Below are 17,149 nucleotides of genomic sequence, written 5' to 3'. Positions count from 1 at the left end.
AATAGTTTACAAAAAATATAAAAATAACTCTTTTTCGGTATCCTTTTGTGGAGATTACATCTTTCGCCAATGGGTACTACAGAATGACGTGCGTGACACCCTATCATGTGCGTGCCCAACACGCTACTTGACTACTTTTTTCCACGTCAGATTGTCCTGTATTATATTTTTCCTCTTTCCTTTTTCTTAGCTTCCTCTTATTCTCCATCACCTTTTTCTTCTGTTCCCAGTTGCCTAACTTCACTATCACCATTCCTTCCCTTCTTTCTGTCTTCCTTTCCGCTGCTTCTCTTATATTTTTTATATCTACCTTCACTTCTATTCTTCTCATCAGCTCCTCCACCTCTTCCTTAACCTGCCCTCTTTTCCTTTCCATTCCCCATATTACTATGTTCTCTCTTCTTTCTTCTCTCTCTTTCTGTTCCATCCTTCTCTTCACTTCTTTTATTCTCTTTATAATTTCTTGTCTTTGCTACTTTCCTGTCCTGTATTTTCCACCTGCTCCACTTTGCTTATTCTTTGCTCCATTCTCCTCATTTCCTCCTTCTCCTCCCTTTCTCTTTTTTCCACCTCTTCTAACTTCCTTTCTCTTCCATCCTTCACCACATTTCCCTTCTCTCTTCCTCCAATTTTCTTTCCCTTCCCTTTAACTCTACTTTCAGCTTTACCATTTCCTTCCTCAAGTCTCTCCTCTGTTCCTTCACACCTTCCAGTACTCCCTTTATTTCCATTATCATCTCCCTTATCATTCCTGTTATACTCTCTTCCTCCTCCTTTCTTCCTTTTCCTTTCCTCTCTGGCGATCTATCCACCTACTCTTCCCAAACACCCATTTTTCCTTCTCTTCTTTCATTTCCTCCTCTTCACCCTCCTGGTCTTCCTTCTTCCTTTTTAGGTATTCCTCTAGCCACCCATAACTAGCCTTTCTTTCCAATGCCAGCCTTTCCACATTTTTGAATCTTTCTCTCTTCCTTGCTTCCTTTCATTTTTTGTCGCTCTTACCTGTCTCCGCCATCTCGCGTCGCTTTTGCCCTCTACCTTATCTACATGTCTCCTTTCTATTTCTAACTGCCTTTGACTTGGGATTCATGCGCTTCGCTGTTACCCCCTTATCTATAAGTTTTCTATGAAAATATTCATTTCTTTGCTTAATTTTGTTCCGTAAATCTTCGTCGATAAACTTGGGTCTGTTTGCTACAATACCCAATATCTCATCATGAGAAACACTACCTAAGAATTCAGTTTGTTTCCTGATTTTCTTAGAATACTTCTTCGCCATTTCGCTGGCCATCTGTTGGTCTGTCATCTTTTCTAACATGACTGCATTTTCAATTTAGGATCTTCCATATCCTCCCTATTTCTTATTATTTTGATCCTCTGATGGATAACTGCTACGTTTACAATTCTAGGTTTTATAGGGTTTCCCACTTCCCTGGCTGTTTCTTCAATACACGGTATTTCGTTTTTCTTCTATCTCTGCAATAATCTTATTCTTATTCATGTCTGTTTTCTTTCCACTGATTTCTCCTGTCACTAGATCCTTATAATTCTTATGAATTATCCTCTCCAGTCTTCTTTGTCTTTTATTAAACTTCTTGAATAATGAATCTATCTTGTTCTTATATTTCTCTCAATTCTTTGTATTATAATACACAACTTTTACGCACATCATATTATACTGCGATATTAATGTCTGCATTTTAACCTGCAGTATTTCTTTATCTAAAGTTTGTTTTAACTTGTCTAGGTCCGTTCTCTATGCTGTCCTGGACAATACTGAATTCATGGTTACGCAGCGCGCTCGTCACTATACCTTGTATCCCCACTAGCGTTACCTCGAAGTGGTTCTCAATTCTTTTACTCCTTAAAAAGAATAATTTTTTCTTTTTTCTTTTTTATTTCCTCAACTTTCTAACTTTTTTGTCAGTTACTACTTTGTAGAAATCGAGAATGGAAAATCCTGCATATATTGGCTTATTGAACTTAATTTTAACACGATTTAGCTCGATTATAACCATATCTTCGTCAGAGAGTGCAGGTATGGAAATTTGGTTTCGTTATAAGGGCCTTTGTTCCATACCTTCCATCGCATTTCGTAACGAGTCTAACACCTTTTTGTATCCTTACATTTTCCATTGTCTTACCAAAAACCGCATTATTCATAAGTTTAAAGAAGTTCTTTTCGATATCATTATTAGACTTTTTTCTCATTTCAGTGTTTAAACTTACGTACTTCTTGAGCAAATTTCGATGATGAATTACTTATGTAACATTCTTTTAGTAGAAGTGTTGTCATCAATTTCGATTTTATGGATCCTTGAGGATTTTTAGACACTGTTCTAGACAGAGTGGTAAGTCTTTCTGGAGTTCTTGAAGTTAAATTGAATATTCCGTATCAACTTCGAGTATACATATAGCTTATAAGAAAATTATCGGAAATATTGCAAATATGTTGTTTTTTTAAATTTTCCTCCCAGTCGAAGGAGTCAAATGGCAAAAATTCAAGAACTTTAGTTCTTCGACAATCACACCACCTTTCATGGTTTAGAATTTACAAGACAAGACGACATTCACTTTAAAATTCCATCCTTTGGAAGTGCGTTTTTCACTCTAGCAGTGAAAAATTTTCTGAAATCTTCCAACAAACGCTCCAAGTCCTTGTGTCGCAAGTTTGCAATCACTCCAGTTTTTATTCTTCCCTTAAAAGCGATTAACTTCTTACACTTTGCAGAATGTATTTTGTTGACACTAATAATGCACTTGAGCGTTTGAAAAACAATGATCTCTGCGCATCATCGAAGGACCTTTTATACGAAAGTTTCTATGTTTTCCTGGATCGTTTTGCATTTGTTCGAGCGATAAAACTCCTACCCGAAATGCTCACTTTGAGCTCAAATTCTACGTCAAAATGTTTCCGACGCGCTTTTGGAAATGCACAAAGATCGCTTATCTTCTGCGAGTAATTCAATACTTAAATAACAAGATTAAATCAGTGTCCGGCTGCCGCCTGATGTCTGCATGGGGATCGGAGGAGTCATCGAAATCTTACATTCTAAATTTGCACAAACCTGCGTGGGGTGGGAGGCTGGAATAAATCTCGACGCAAAAATCCCCGAAACCACTTTTCGGCACTACACACAAAGGGAACGCTGCCGCTCGTCATCTCTCTCTTTGATTCACCGATACTACGTACTAATCTGTGAAATAACGTTCAAGGTTAAAAGGGAAGCTCTGAAAACTCCCTACATTCCGGAGCTCTGCATTCTTCATGCGTAGTTCTGCGAGATAACGTTAAAGTTCAAATCAGCTGCCGGCTGAGATCTTCACGGGATCGAGGAGGGAGGAAGGCACGAACCTGCAAAATTCCTGGGCTGCGTTCTTGATGCGTAATTCTGAGAGAGAACGTTTGAGGTCAAACCGGCTGAGAGCTATCGTCTAAAATCTGCACAAACTTGCACGTGGTTGGGTGGGAGAGAGGGGGTTCATCGAAGCTTATAGAAGGGTCTAGAAGCTTCTCCGGCGTTAGGGACAAGGTGCTGCTCAAAACGGTGGGCGAGAGGGCGGCTAGCTCTGGAAACGATCCGCGATTTAGCACGAATACGAACCGTCGAAACTTCTAGAAGGTTTAAGAAGCTTCTTGTGCGCAGTTCCTGAAATCGAGGGTAAAAATCCTAGAATCCAACGCAGTCCTCGGAGCTTCGACTTTACGAGTCCCTAAACATTGTCTATGAGATTTGCATCTGGCGACTGCGATGGCCAATCCAATACGTTACCGCCATTCTGTTGTTTCCATTCATTGTCAGTACAAAGATTACTGCGGTGTTTTGAGTTATTGTCCTCTTGCAGTAGCCAGTTTTCCTTATTCCTTATAAACCACCTTTGGGCAGGTGGTAATAAAGCTTTCTAATATATTTTGACCATTTTGGCAGCGTTTAAACTATCCGTGAAGATGTGCAAATTTCCAAATCTCTGTTTGGAAAAACAGTCCCAGACGTGCAACTTTACCGGATGTTTAACGGACCGCTGGATGAATCTGTTGGTAAAGATAGACCAGTCATAATTAATAGAAGATAGTACCAAAAAGAAGCTTCGTCCGAGAAAATTACTTTGTCCCAATCACGGTCCAAACGTTCTTTTGTCCAATTTAGTCTTTTTTCGACGTACTTGTCGGACAGTAGCGGTTTTTTCACTGTGCTTCGAAATTTCACATCATGACCCAATAAACGTATTCTTATAGTGTCACATGATACATGCAGAACCTTTTTACACAAAACTGCCTGCCCGCCACGCAATGATAGACGAGGATTCTTCTCAAACACCCGTAAAACCAATATGTCCTCCTTTTTCGTCGTTTTTTGCACACAGCCACGATCTGGCAAGTTATCGACGTTTTTTACGTCAGAATAGCGTTTCACCCACTTACTTACAAATGTTACAACTTACTTACAGCTTTTTCTTACTTACTTACTTACTTACTTACAACTTTTTTACAACAATGTTACTTACTTACAACTTTTTCATGTGATTAGCAGCAGCTGCGTAAGATATTTTCGGTCCTTTCGGATGTAAACACAGAAACACGGCTTCGTGATCTGATACGTACGCGTCACTCATAGTGAAATACGTTCTATTGTGAATAAAGTGTAATTACAACTACAACTGGTTATGCAAAACATCGAGGGGGATGGGTCATGCCATCTAATCGCGTTTAAACCTATGCTCTAACAGTTTCCAGAAAACAGTTTACCCGTACACGTTCTTGTCAAACAGACTGTATATATTATTACTTTAACAAAGTTGCTTTGCTAGCGGAATCTGTCATGTGAGAAAGTAAACATGCGCAGACGGAAAAGGAGAGGACGAAGGAACTGAAACGATCCTATCGTCTCTCGAGTACTCATATATGAATGTCATTTAACCTGTAACAATCGATTCAGAATATTGAAAACTGGTATAAATGCAATCATTAACTTCTCCTGATGCACAGTCTTTCGTTAAATATTCGTTCCAGTGCCAATATTAACAAAAATATTGTTTCAAATAGCCTCGGCCGTCGAGCCGCCGGATTAAGTTGCCTATGTCTACACGTATATTGCGAGTTCCTTCGGGTAAAAAGTCTCGGTTTTCGCTCGCTGCCTGTACTTGACGTCCGACTCAAACGAGTCTCTTGACAAATGCATATCTTGACACTGTTGTCTTTAAATTTTGAAATTATTTATCTCTTCTGGCATTTATTTTTATTATTAATATGAACCTTTGAATACCACACTTTAGTAGCTGCTTAAGTGATGGGAACGGCAGACTGGGTGTGCGTTCACCCAATGTAGTATTTAAGGGTTAATACTACGTTTCATTTCAATTAATGTAATAGTATATACTTCAGTACTGTTAAAAAGACACTGTATAATTTACATAGGTTCTATTGAACAATTAAAGAATTTTTGTTTTAACAGGACACTGAAGAAGGCTTTGATGTTTGTGAACGATTCACTTTATCCAATATCAAGAATCATCGATATCTTTCAATTGATGGCAATGAAACCAAACAAAAAATTGACGAACTTATTACAAAATTTTCAATTCACGGAAATTATAAAGTTGCCAAGGAGTTACAGTACTTAATTGGTTGTTTCCTACATAGTTTCGATTTTGAACAACATCCTCAATATGATCTTCAATGGACATTGTTGTCATTGTTGCTTGATTTGGCAAATGAAACAACATACTCAGACTTAAGCAGTCATGTGTTGCCTAAAAATGAATACAATGTAATTGCTACTGTTGACTGGAACAATAGTGCCAGTAATGAAATTGATTGGGGTCCATATTTAAAGGAAGGCCAAGGAGATTTTTTTTACGACTTCCAAAATAGCACTGAAAGTGTAAGTTTGTAGACATTATCAGACATAATTTCATATGCATACTGATATTATCATACGCTCGATGGTAGTATATTGACAAATAACCAAAATTTATACCAAATGATTCATGTAGAAGTATTCACAAATAACATGTTGTTATTTTTTATATATTTGCAATAAACGGACTACATACTATATGCAATATATTTTTAACAGGAATGGTCTGATGAAGAAGTAACGGAAGTTAAAGAAGTAGATAAGTGTCTCACTACTTCAAAAAATGACGTACATTTGTTTGAAGCGTTGAGCATAAGAAAGTTCCATATCACGCAGTATAAACTTTCAAAAATTGTAATGGAAGGATTGCTATCAAAAAATTGGCTATCAAATAATGTGCCAAATTGTTGGTGGTACAAATTGGAAGAGGGAGGATATGAAGCCAATAGTTCTTCTCAACATGCAAACTTTTCGACATTGTGGTAATGTTTGCAAAGTTTTGTCAATATATACATTATAATATTTTCTTTCATTTCCTTATCGTTATACTTCTATAGGGATAAGGCCAATTTGGAATTATTACCAAATGGAACGAGAACCCTTAGTGAGTACCAAGTCTGTAGGGAATTGATGTGGATGTTCTATGTGCAAGCGCAGATGACTGTATTCCAACAACAGGAGTGGGAGTACAACGTTATACCAAATATTTCTATACCAAGCTTATCAAATGTAAGTATTATGAATGTTATAAAGTTTGATAATTTCTATAATTCTTATTCAGAACTCGGTTTCACTGGTAATAGCGTGCTTTAAAATAATTTAATAATGAGTTTAGAAGCAACCGTATTCACAACCACGTTTATGGTCACTCTTTATATATTATCGTTCGGAGACATAAGCCCGTATTCAGAACTCGCTTTTAGTGCTAATAGCGCGCTTTTAAATTTTTTCTTAATGACTTTTAACTACAAGCGACTCTGTTAGTGACTTTAAGAGCGAGTTGTGAATACGGGCTATAGAATATGGTTGTTGCTTACTGCTCGTGAAATGTTGGAGGCCTATAAATAGGATTTTATACACTGTATATTACGATATGCCGGCTACACGCATTAGTTTTCGCACAAACAGCTCGGACCGTATTCCGTTACGATCACTAACAGCTATTGGCGCGCTATCAATCTAAAAGTTAATTTTAAACCGCCTTTAAGCAGTTAACAGCGCTTTTTAGTCGCCATATTGCATCTAAGAGCGACCTCTATGGTGATGTGGGTAGGACTGTGTTTAAAGTGATAGTTCTTCAAACATAGCAGAAGAAATAAACGTTATTGTGGACATAGACGAAGTGCGTGAAGTTCTTGAGATGAATCATCCTCCTACTTGTTTGTGATTTTACACTATTCGCTTTACTTTTCAGCACAAGCGATTGTAATTTATGAGTTGCATAACTAGTGCTTTTTCTTCAATAGAAAAGTTTTATTTTCTTTACATCTACAACGAATCGTATATTTATCAGTTTCATATGAATATTAGCTTACCTTTAACGAAAATAATATTTATTCTCCGTGAATTTCAAATATGGCTAACTAATCAATCAAAAATGAACTTCGCACTTTCCAAACGTAACCGAGAATTTTTAGATACTGACGAATAGGCTCGAGCCTTGCCGAATGTTGTAGAACACGCAAAGCCCATGTTACCAGAAGTATTTCCTTATTAGCGTATCTTTAACTAAAAAGGGCTTAAAATCGAGATGTAAATACAGTTACTAACAACTCGGCAAAATCACTAAGAACTAAGGACGACTCTATTAGTAACTTTAAGAGCGAGTTTTGAATATGAAATTATATGTATAACATATAATTATAAATACTTCGGTGACTTTCTTAACACTAAACCTACCATCGACGGGTCATTTAGACCTTTTAAAGCCAAAAATACGTTTATAAAAAATGGTTAGTAGGTTTAGTGTTAAAAATACAAACACTATTTTGGCAACAAATGGCTACTTTGATAATCATAATAGAAGTTTTTGAAATTGAAAATTACTTCAATACTTGAGCCCGTATTCAGAGCTCGCTCTTAAGGTCACTAACAGAGTCAGTAATAATTAAAAGTGACTGCGCCGAGTTGTTAGTGACTGTATTCAGAACTCGCTTTTAAGCCGCTTTTAGCTAGCGATGCTCTAACAGGGAAGCAGCGTGTTGTAACATATACTTCCAACCGTGTTCAGAATTATTCGAGAAGACTCGGGCATATTTGATTATGTCCAGGAGGATTTGGTGGCATTCGGAAAGCGCGAACTTTAAATTTGGTGGAAACTGCAGCCATATTTGAAATTCGAAATTCAAGAATTCCCTTTCTTGAAGACAAGCTATTAATATTCAATTAATACGTTAAAACTATTATAAGACAGGCATGAAATGAAAATGACAAAAATAAATGGTTGTAGATCATCATGGAACGAAAGGAGAATTTCACACTCGAAGTATAAGCATTAGTCGTCCAATTATAAGCGACAATCATGATATACTACCAAACTAACCTAAGCTTCCGGGCTCAATTTCAAAATCAGTGAAATTTGACTGGAAAATTTTGTGTAGCATGAAAATCCCCATAAATCTGATAGCCTCTGAGCATTGAACACGGCCGCAATGTCTAAGGATGACGTCACGTACGAAACGGATCACGCACAGAGAGAAATATTTTGCTAACTACAGCATGGCTCACGTTATCATAGCAAATATCACATGTTAACATAGTGACAGCAAATACAATTGTTGTCGTTACAAAAAATATTTGTTATTGCAATATTTTTTAGGGAAGCAAATATTATTTGCTGCAACAACATACCAAAAATTTTGCATCCTTTAGCAACGGTTGTCTAGAGAAGCAAATGTCATTTGCTGCAGCAACATAGAAAATGATGTGCTCCCTTACCAATGATTTGCTAGGATAGCAAATAACGGTTGTTGGGGCAGCATCTAATGGATACGGGTTTCATTATTAAAAATTTATACTTTGGCAGCGAATCATAGATAATTATTAAAGGTAAACAGTATTAATTTTTCATGGCATTTGAACGAAACATATTCTATATTATCACAGATCCATTACATAAAGTTACAACACAATGTACGTATACATGGATATCTTAAATACAATGACGTAATATTATATATTTTTCGCCACTAGCTATTGTATGCGCATAAGCTGGTAGTGGGTCGAGTAAGTCAGTTGCCTTTACGCAGACGGATTCATCAGTCGACTCAACTTGGTAACCTAAGACGTGGTCGCTTAAACCTAAAGTAAGAAAAGCAGTACAAATAAAGACTGGACAATTTTGTACGCCATGAAAAAGTAAAATCTTAATTATTTCACCGAATATGAGAGATAAATCTTCAGCGCTAATAATCAAGACCATCCGAAGTTTAAATTTAGTGCCGTTATATTTGACCCAATTAGCCAAAAAACACTCACCACAATTCCGAATCTCAGGAGCAATCACATCGTAAAAATGCAAAGTTTTCCCTAATTCGGCAACATGGCCAGAGCTAACAACCATACGAGGCAAAAACTAAAATCTTGATTATTTCACCGAATATGAGAGATAAATCTTCAGCGCTAATAATCAAGACCATCCGAAGTTTAAATTTAGTGCCGTTATATTCGACCCAATTAGCCAAAAAACACTCACCACAATTCCGAATCTCAGGAGCAATCACATCGTAAAAATGCAAAGTTTTCCCTAATTCGGCAACATGGCCAGAGCTAACAACCATACGAGGCAAAAACTAAAATCTTGATTATTTCACCGAATATGAGAGATAAATCTTCAGCGCCAATAATCAAGGCCATCCGAAGTTTAAATTTAGTGCCGTTATATTCGACCCAATTAGCCAAAAAACACTCACCACTATTCCGAATCTCAGGAGAAATCACATTGTAAAAATGCAAAGTTTTCTCTAATTCGACAACATGGCCAGAGCCAACAACCATACGAGGCAAAATGCTTTCATTCGTTAAAAGTCTATAACACATTGAAAGTTGATGTTTGACAGCTAAAGGGTAGCAAATGTTGACTCGCGACAAATTTACAGAAGCTGGACTAGTTAAATCACCATGTTTTCACTCAAAGCGTATAGACGATAAGTTTGCGAGTGGACCACTTTGCATAATTATCCGAGGAGCATGTAGAAAGATATGATGCTTTGGTTTCAGAGTCTCTCCAGTTACTTCAATATAGATTTGGTGATGTTCAGCAATTAACATTTCCAACAAAGGTAGCACATCTTTTGACAATTTTCGCGCGAATGCAATCTCGAGTTTCTGTCGCAAAAGAATATATAAATTCCAGAAGGGGTTTTTCGCGGAAACAAGATCGCCAATGATTACTCCGAAGAGTTTTACGAAGCATAGCATTTCCGCTGCGGTCATTTTCAATTTTTTACTTTTCAACGCATTTTTCAGTATGGGTGATGGCTTATTATTGGAGCTGTCGATGGGAATGTAGTCGAACATGAGAATTCGATTATTCAACGAATCAAGATCAAATGCCTTAAACTTTCCAAACGTGAGGGCCCGAATAATCGGTATCATATCATAGTGACATATACCTTCTCGAATGTCATACATTTCATCGACAGCAAAATTCGTACAAACATGAAACGACGGAATTTCGTTGAGAATACAAGCACCTTTGATACCGGTTTTACTGGGATCATTTGATAATACGTCGGCTTCGTAGTTTACTTTGTCTCGCATTTATTCCGTTGATAACGACGTTGCTCTTTGAGTCTTATCTTTCGGCATTTTACGAAATCGACAAAAATAGTTAGCCGAAAACGATTCGACAAAATTAAGAATACCATTTAACCTAAGGTTGTCGCCCAAAATTAAACCTAGCGCAAAATATACATGTATGGAGCCTTGAATACTGTTAATCGAGATGCCTTTCTTTTCTAAGAACGTCAACTCGCGTACCAACGGCTCTAATACATTCGCATTCGAATATGTGCTTCTTGTGTAACTTTCGAAAAGAAGCACAAGAAAAAAATTATTAAAAGTAGAGCGACATCCACGAGGCAGCGATGCAACGGATGCATAGACTGCTCCGAGTTTTCCGCTATGCGGGCCTAATGGGTTATTGACCTCGATGTCGTCAAAAAAAAATAAAAAGCGGTAAAACGATATCAGATTCATTATAGTTGGATCTCTTACTTACCAACAACTCGCATTGAATGAAATTTTCTAATTTACTCGATGTAGACTGCGGGCTTACCATGTACGACAAGGTATCGTGTAAAGCGTTTGGTAGTTCAAAAAATCTTTTTAGAACTTGTCTCAACGATATGAATTGACCGGTTATTTTTAAATTGATTTCTCGAACGCCGCTTGTAGTTGTTTTTGGAGTTTTCGTATAGCCAATTACATAGGGTATCGGGGCGATATAATGACCGGATTTTTTAAAATTTTGTAATCTGTAATGCTCCGTTTTGAGATGTCCGAAAGGACTTTCCAGTTTCTCAAACATTGACTGTATTTCTTTGATTGAACCTTCATTTTCGTCAGAGTGTGATAAAGTTCGGAAGGCTTTAGTCTTTATTATTACGGGAAAGCCGTCGCCGAAAAAAGAATCTAAGTCCTCGATTATTTTCTGAACAAAATTTCGTGGCAAACGCTGAGCACCATACAATTTCGCTACGAATTTCGCGGCACACGGGGTTTAATGCGGATGAAAATTCTACATAAGATACGTCGAGTAATGGAACAAGCTCGGGTTCATCATACTCCATAAGCTCATCTACTTCCAGTAAATTGAACGAATAATCAATTGCGTTGCCAAAAGCCTGAATGCACTGTATTGGTTCATTATGGTGGACTTGAAGATGTTTACGGAATGAATTTTTTAATCCAAAAATACAAATACAGGAATCCTCACCACAAGTGTATGTAGTCAAATCGAAATTCGGATGATGCGCTACGAAATGCGCAAAAAGACTACGAATCGAGGGGACAGTTTTGTTGTGCCGTAATGTCTCGGTGACGAAGGAGTTCGTTCGAGAGGTTAGGGCCAAGATATTTTTGGGATCGTTGCCGGTTAAGGAGTTGGAACTCGCGTGAATACAACAAAACTGAGAAGGTTTATTGAAACAATCAAGTGTGTTGTACAGTATGTCGACGTACGTCGACTTGGAAAAATATAGGTACCGTTCGGTCCTCCTATTTCCTGTACCGAGTCTGCTCTACGAGACCACCTTATCCGTTCAGATTTTAACTGTAGACTGTCGATTTTCAGATGTGCAGCCATAGGCTGGACTTCCGAAAAGTGATTATTGTGCGATTTTTCGATTTCCACATCTCGGTTGCTAGGCCGCCTTTAGTTCTGACTTAGCGCATTGCTACACGCGTGAACTACTTAGCCTGGCGTTTCTCAATGGAGTCAGGAGACTCCCAGCACAACAGTTTCATGAAATACGTTACACGTTGGCATTTCGTAAATATTTTATTTCTCGTTTTTTTCAGGAATGCGCAGTGATGGGAAAGAGCCCAGTTTGCTCATATAGTCTAATATTTTCGAATATGGAGAAAAACTTTATCGTCGTCTTCGAGACAACTGATTGCTCCGTATTACTTACGAACCCACTTATTTGGTCTAAAACTCGTTTAAAAGCTTTTCCACGTTATTACACTATGCTTTGTACTTTTTGTTCATCGGCATTTCGTATATTCCTCGCTGAATAATCTGCCAGATTCCCGCCGCTTCAGGAGGATACTGGGCATCCAAGGTGTGTATGGCTTTAAAAGCGATGTCGATAGCTTTCAATGGCGTTTCAACTTTGTAGCGATACCCTTCGTCGAAGATTACGAAACACTGCTCAATTTTGTCAAACGACAGACTGACGATAGCAGCTGAAGGTTGAAGTTGACAGCCAAATCGTAGCACTCTATTTCGGCGTTCATTCAATTTTATGTCTGGGTTCCCAATTACCGGTAATTTGTCATTATTCATTGTCACTTTGGCGTTATAAGATAAGATTAAAAAATATATATATTTATATAATTTTTGCAAATATCTGAAAGTTTCAATTAGACCAAAATAAACATTAACAAGTAAAAACAGTATGCGATATAAATTAATTGAGTTACGCAAAGAACTAACCTTGACGTGAAGCAAAAAAGCTTCTTGCATTTCTATTTTCGACGGTCGCCACTCTTACAGTTTTTGCTTGTTTTCGAGCATTGACCACGCGAAACATGTGACTGATATTCATTAAAAGGAAGTTTCCTTGGTCCGCTGTGAGTAAATATGAAGTTTCGATGTTACGATACATTTTTTTTCCGTGTGTAATTATAAATAAAAATGTACTCACTCGAATCCTTTATTGAACTGGGAGACACACCGTGTATGTTCGGCATGTGCTGTAGTAAGAAACTTTGCAGTTTCGGCCACAATGCAAAGAGCTTTTTGGAGCTATCAGGGTAGAGTGATTCAAAGTCAATATCCACCTGAAATAAACACTCAGTATACACCGTGCATGGAATTTATTCAGTACTTACAAGTGTGTATCCTCTTGGATTTTTAAAGGCTGGATATGCCTTAATATAGTCTCGTATTTCGATAGACTCCCGAAATAGTAAATCTTCTTCTTTCAATTGAGGTTTCGGTCCACCTTTTCTCGATTTCGACCCATGGTTCAGCAGTGTTCTTGAGCCAGATAATAATATCTTCTTAGAACTTTTGAATCTCTATATCATCAACTACAAAATAAATAATACTTGGTATGCATTGGCGAGAGTGCACAAAAAGAACGCTCTATAAGTATTTTGGGACCCGATTTTGGTAGGTCTTTTCAAAATTATTTTGGTAAGGGGTCAAAAAAAAACTCCTCACCAAAATCCATTTTATACTAAATTCATGCACAATAGAGAAATTATTTTTAAAAAATGTTTCGGTTTAACCGTCACACGGTAATGTAAATTGTTTAATTTACCTTTCTTGTCGTTTGCGTTTGGCCTGCCAGTACCCTTTCGTCCTTTCGTTTGTCTGGGAATGAGCCCCAGTTCCATATACTTTCGTCTCGTATTGCTCCAGCGCGTATACAACTTTCCTTTTCCCGTAAGGAAGACACTGGTGCTGTTAATAACTGCCCATACACTCTGCTAAGAATGAAGATGAATCGTATTTAATATCTAATAAATATGTATAAGGATATATAAAATTATGATATATTATTTAACATACTTGTGCCTCAGTCGGAAAGTATTTCAGTATTTGTTCGGACAAGAAAACAAATCGTCCTGGCGAAATACTAAAATAAAATAAATAGTATATAGATTCTAAATGAAGATAGTTTCGTTAATTATTAGTCAATATGAAATACCGTCGATCGAGATCGTCAGTCAACTCATAATCTATAACAGCTCCTGCAATTGCGTCTCTGTCTGTGTCCCTCAATTTTCCATTCAATTTATAGGAATTCCAAGCTGCTATAGTACTTTTTGAAAACTTTAAGACTTTTTCTAAATCCTGTAAAAGTACGAGCAAGCACATGAGAAATAATATCCAGTGTACCAACCCATGGTACTATTAGAATATACGAAACCAATTATTCAACTACAATTATTAATATATGAAAAGGGTGTGGAGACCATTACAGTTTTTGTTTGCAGACAGAGGTTACGATCAACTCCTGCGCTATCACTGAAGCAATTGCACTTGCACTTCCAACACGAAGCGTCAATACTTTCTCAAACTCGCAGCTAACGTATTTCAAGATATGAATGAATTTAAATTTTTCAAAATTAGCAAGTGCCACGAAAAATAATGTTTCCATTTATAGTGTCTATTGCTCTTGTACGCCTATCACTATTTAAACGGAAACGTTGAGCTCTAGCATAGAGAATTTTGTTCTAGCATGGAAATTAGGATAATTTATGCAAAATCTTTGCTTTGGATATAAAAAAAGTTTTAAGTGATAGTTGATTCTTTCAATGTTAGAGAAAATAGTAAACCCGGCATTAAGGCATGCTATATGGGGAGGGAAAAACCTAATTCAACGTACAATTTCATCGGTGTCCTTGGCGCAGCGTCGAGGCGGCGATTCAGCTGTTTGCACTTTGACAGTTTCCAATGACCTCCGTTTTTTCATCGATGGTACTGAGACTTGTGAGTCCGATTTTTGTTCAGCTCTTTCTAATTCACATATAGAAATTTCTTTAAAATCAATTGGGCCGATGTCAGCGGCGTTCAGATTTGAAATGTTATTTTCAATAACGTTGTGTAAATCCTCGTGAATTGTTATGGGTACAATGATATCTGCACAAAATAATAGAGATAAGAAAGCATTCAATGTTATAGAACCATGCGTAAATGTCGGATAAATAGATTTGTCTAGCATTCGATATCCTAACGTTCAGTTGAACGTTGTGTCGGGCTCTTCGTATGACGTAGTCGGCCCTGGCCAAACGCTGGACGTTATTTACTCCAAACATTACGCACGGACATACTCTGCTATGTATGAGTTGGGCACGTGAACCGCGTCAGCGAATCAACGAGCGTTAACGGGGCTCACGTATACGAGTATACATATATGCGTGCAGTATGGCTCTAAAATGCGAGTCAAGGGACGCTTTTTCTATATCTATTGTGACGTGATTTTTCTCCCTCAAATCGCCTCGTAGCAAGAAGATCCGATCGCACCACAAATGTAAGGGACGAGACTCTAAAGTTTTCCCGGGAAAACTCAAGGAGGAAATCTCTACAATAAGGAAAGCCAAATGGACGCTAGACGCAGCGTTGCGTCACGTAACACACGAAACTCCCGAGAAAAATTAAGAGGACTCCGGCTAGTAGGAAAGAAACGGAAAGGTATGGTAGAGGGCCGGGGAACGCACAGATGGTAAAGAAAGAAGATTGAGAAACCGCGAGATATTCAGTAACAAATAACAAGGGGCCCTTTTATTGGGACTTATTAAATCAACAATTAACAAATCAAATATCCAATTTCGAATATAAATAATTAGTAATACGATATCGCGCGAGACGAGGTCCTATACGGGACACGCGAACAACATAGAAAAAGTAATATCCAACAGAAACAGGTTCAAGATAATGTCGCCAAATAATTAATCAGAAGTTCAATTTCATGAACGTACGGGAAGCGTAGTTCATGAGTTCTTACGAGCACGATCCAGGGTCACCGAGAACGTTGATAATAAACACGCTTAATAAGAGATAATATATAAAAGTTCACGCTAAGGCACGGAATCTTTTCCTCTGGCGAAACGCGATCTTCTCCTCAGTCGAAACCGGGAGGATAATTACGAGACTATAAAGGGACTAAGGTCAACTACGCACATAGTAATAAAGATTTCGTTCTTTTGGGCGTCGAGACGCTTACCGTAAACGGTACAAGTTCTGGAACCAACGATACGTTCTTCTTTTTGGGACTTTGTAACTTCAACGGAACCACCGGCCAAGACTGCTGCCAACGCAAGAATGACGCTCGAGGGTTCGTCGTCTTACCGGTCGGGGCTAGCTCCCTCGCGGTAAGTCTAGTTGGGCCCAATGGGCCAATCGCCTACGCGGATTATTGCAGCCTATCAGGGCTTACGCGCAAATATTCAAAACATGCCTATGAACTAATTCGATAATTATGGAATACTACAAAAATAATTCTTTGACTACCCGACGCGAGATGCTCCCCAATAGAGTAGAGATTTAACCAGAGCCTCCAACGGGTCGTATATCTACGATACTGGGAAGGATGGTACGCAAATTCTATGTTCCCTTAAAGTCTACGCGCGATACAAGGGCGTACGTCGCTTTTTCGCGAGACTCGGAACGTGCGGACGCTCAACGGGGCTTCTTGCCGTGTCTTCTTGGCGTTCAGGTAGTGACGGGTAGATGCTGCAGTCCGGTCCTGGGTTGACGGGACGTTGCAGTGGCGGAGGTCGCGATCCCTCGGCCTAGGGTAGCTTCCTGAGCTCCCTCTTCGATACGGATGCCTTTAGCTGGGCACCGGTATCGGGACTGACGAGACGTGATGTAGTCCATGGCGATGTTCTCTGCACCTCGGCTCCGTACTTTATTCGGGACCGGACGTAACGGGGTGGAGGCGCCTGCTGACGTTGGCGTTCTTCCACGCTCCCTAGCGTAACCTTCAGCTGCTTTCCTCCGACGATACTAGAGAGGATGGTTGCTGGTTGCTTCCTCGGTGTTAAGTTGGCTCGACGTATCGCATGAAAGTTATTGTATACAAAAACAATTAGTCTAACCTCATTATATTTAA

General features: G+C 38.3%; 2 protein-coding genes across 3 annotated transcripts in view; one reads left to right on the top strand and one right to left on the bottom strand.

Annotated features, from left to right (window-relative positions):
* Positions 1–12,651, top strand: part of LOC107266443 (gamma-tubulin complex component 5) — a 37,131-nt gene extending 24,480 nt beyond the window's left edge. The window contains exons 2-5 of one of the 2 annotated variants that reach the window (XM_015736920.2): positions 5,454–5,882; positions 6,078–6,340; positions 6,416–6,587; positions 12,381–12,651. In XM_015736920.2, coding sequence (XP_015592406.1) covers positions 5,454–5,882; positions 6,078–6,340; positions 6,416–6,587; positions 12,381–12,599 — 1,083 coding nt within the window. In that variant the 3' untranslated portion in view covers positions 12,600–12,651. Of the gene's footprint in view, positions 1–5,453; positions 5,883–6,077; positions 6,341–6,415; positions 6,588–8,307; positions 8,365–12,380 lie in introns of those variants that run through there. The other variant, XM_025083689.1, reaches the window with a different exon arrangement.
* Positions 12,652–13,056: 405 nt separating this feature from the next.
* Positions 13,057–15,174, bottom strand: LOC112494159 (the record flags this gene model as incomplete). Its single annotated transcript, XM_025083690.1, has 6 exons — positions 13,057–13,152; positions 13,229–13,616; positions 13,850–14,018; positions 14,101–14,167; positions 14,240–14,385; positions 14,921–15,174. Coding segments are annotated over 5 exons (665 nt in total), but the record flags the coding sequence as incomplete, so codon positions are not given.
* Between the last annotated feature and the right edge of the window lie 1,975 nt (positions 15,175–17,149).

The sequence above is a fragment of the Cephus cinctus genome, unplaced genomic scaffold (genome assembly GCF_000341935.2).
Source record: "Cephus cinctus unplaced genomic scaffold, Ccin1 Ccin1_scaffold0313, whole genome shotgun sequence".
Taxonomy (NCBI): Eukaryota; Metazoa; Arthropoda; class Insecta; order Hymenoptera; family Cephidae; genus Cephus; species Cephus cinctus.
This window is presented reverse-complemented; position numbering and strand designations above follow the sequence as displayed.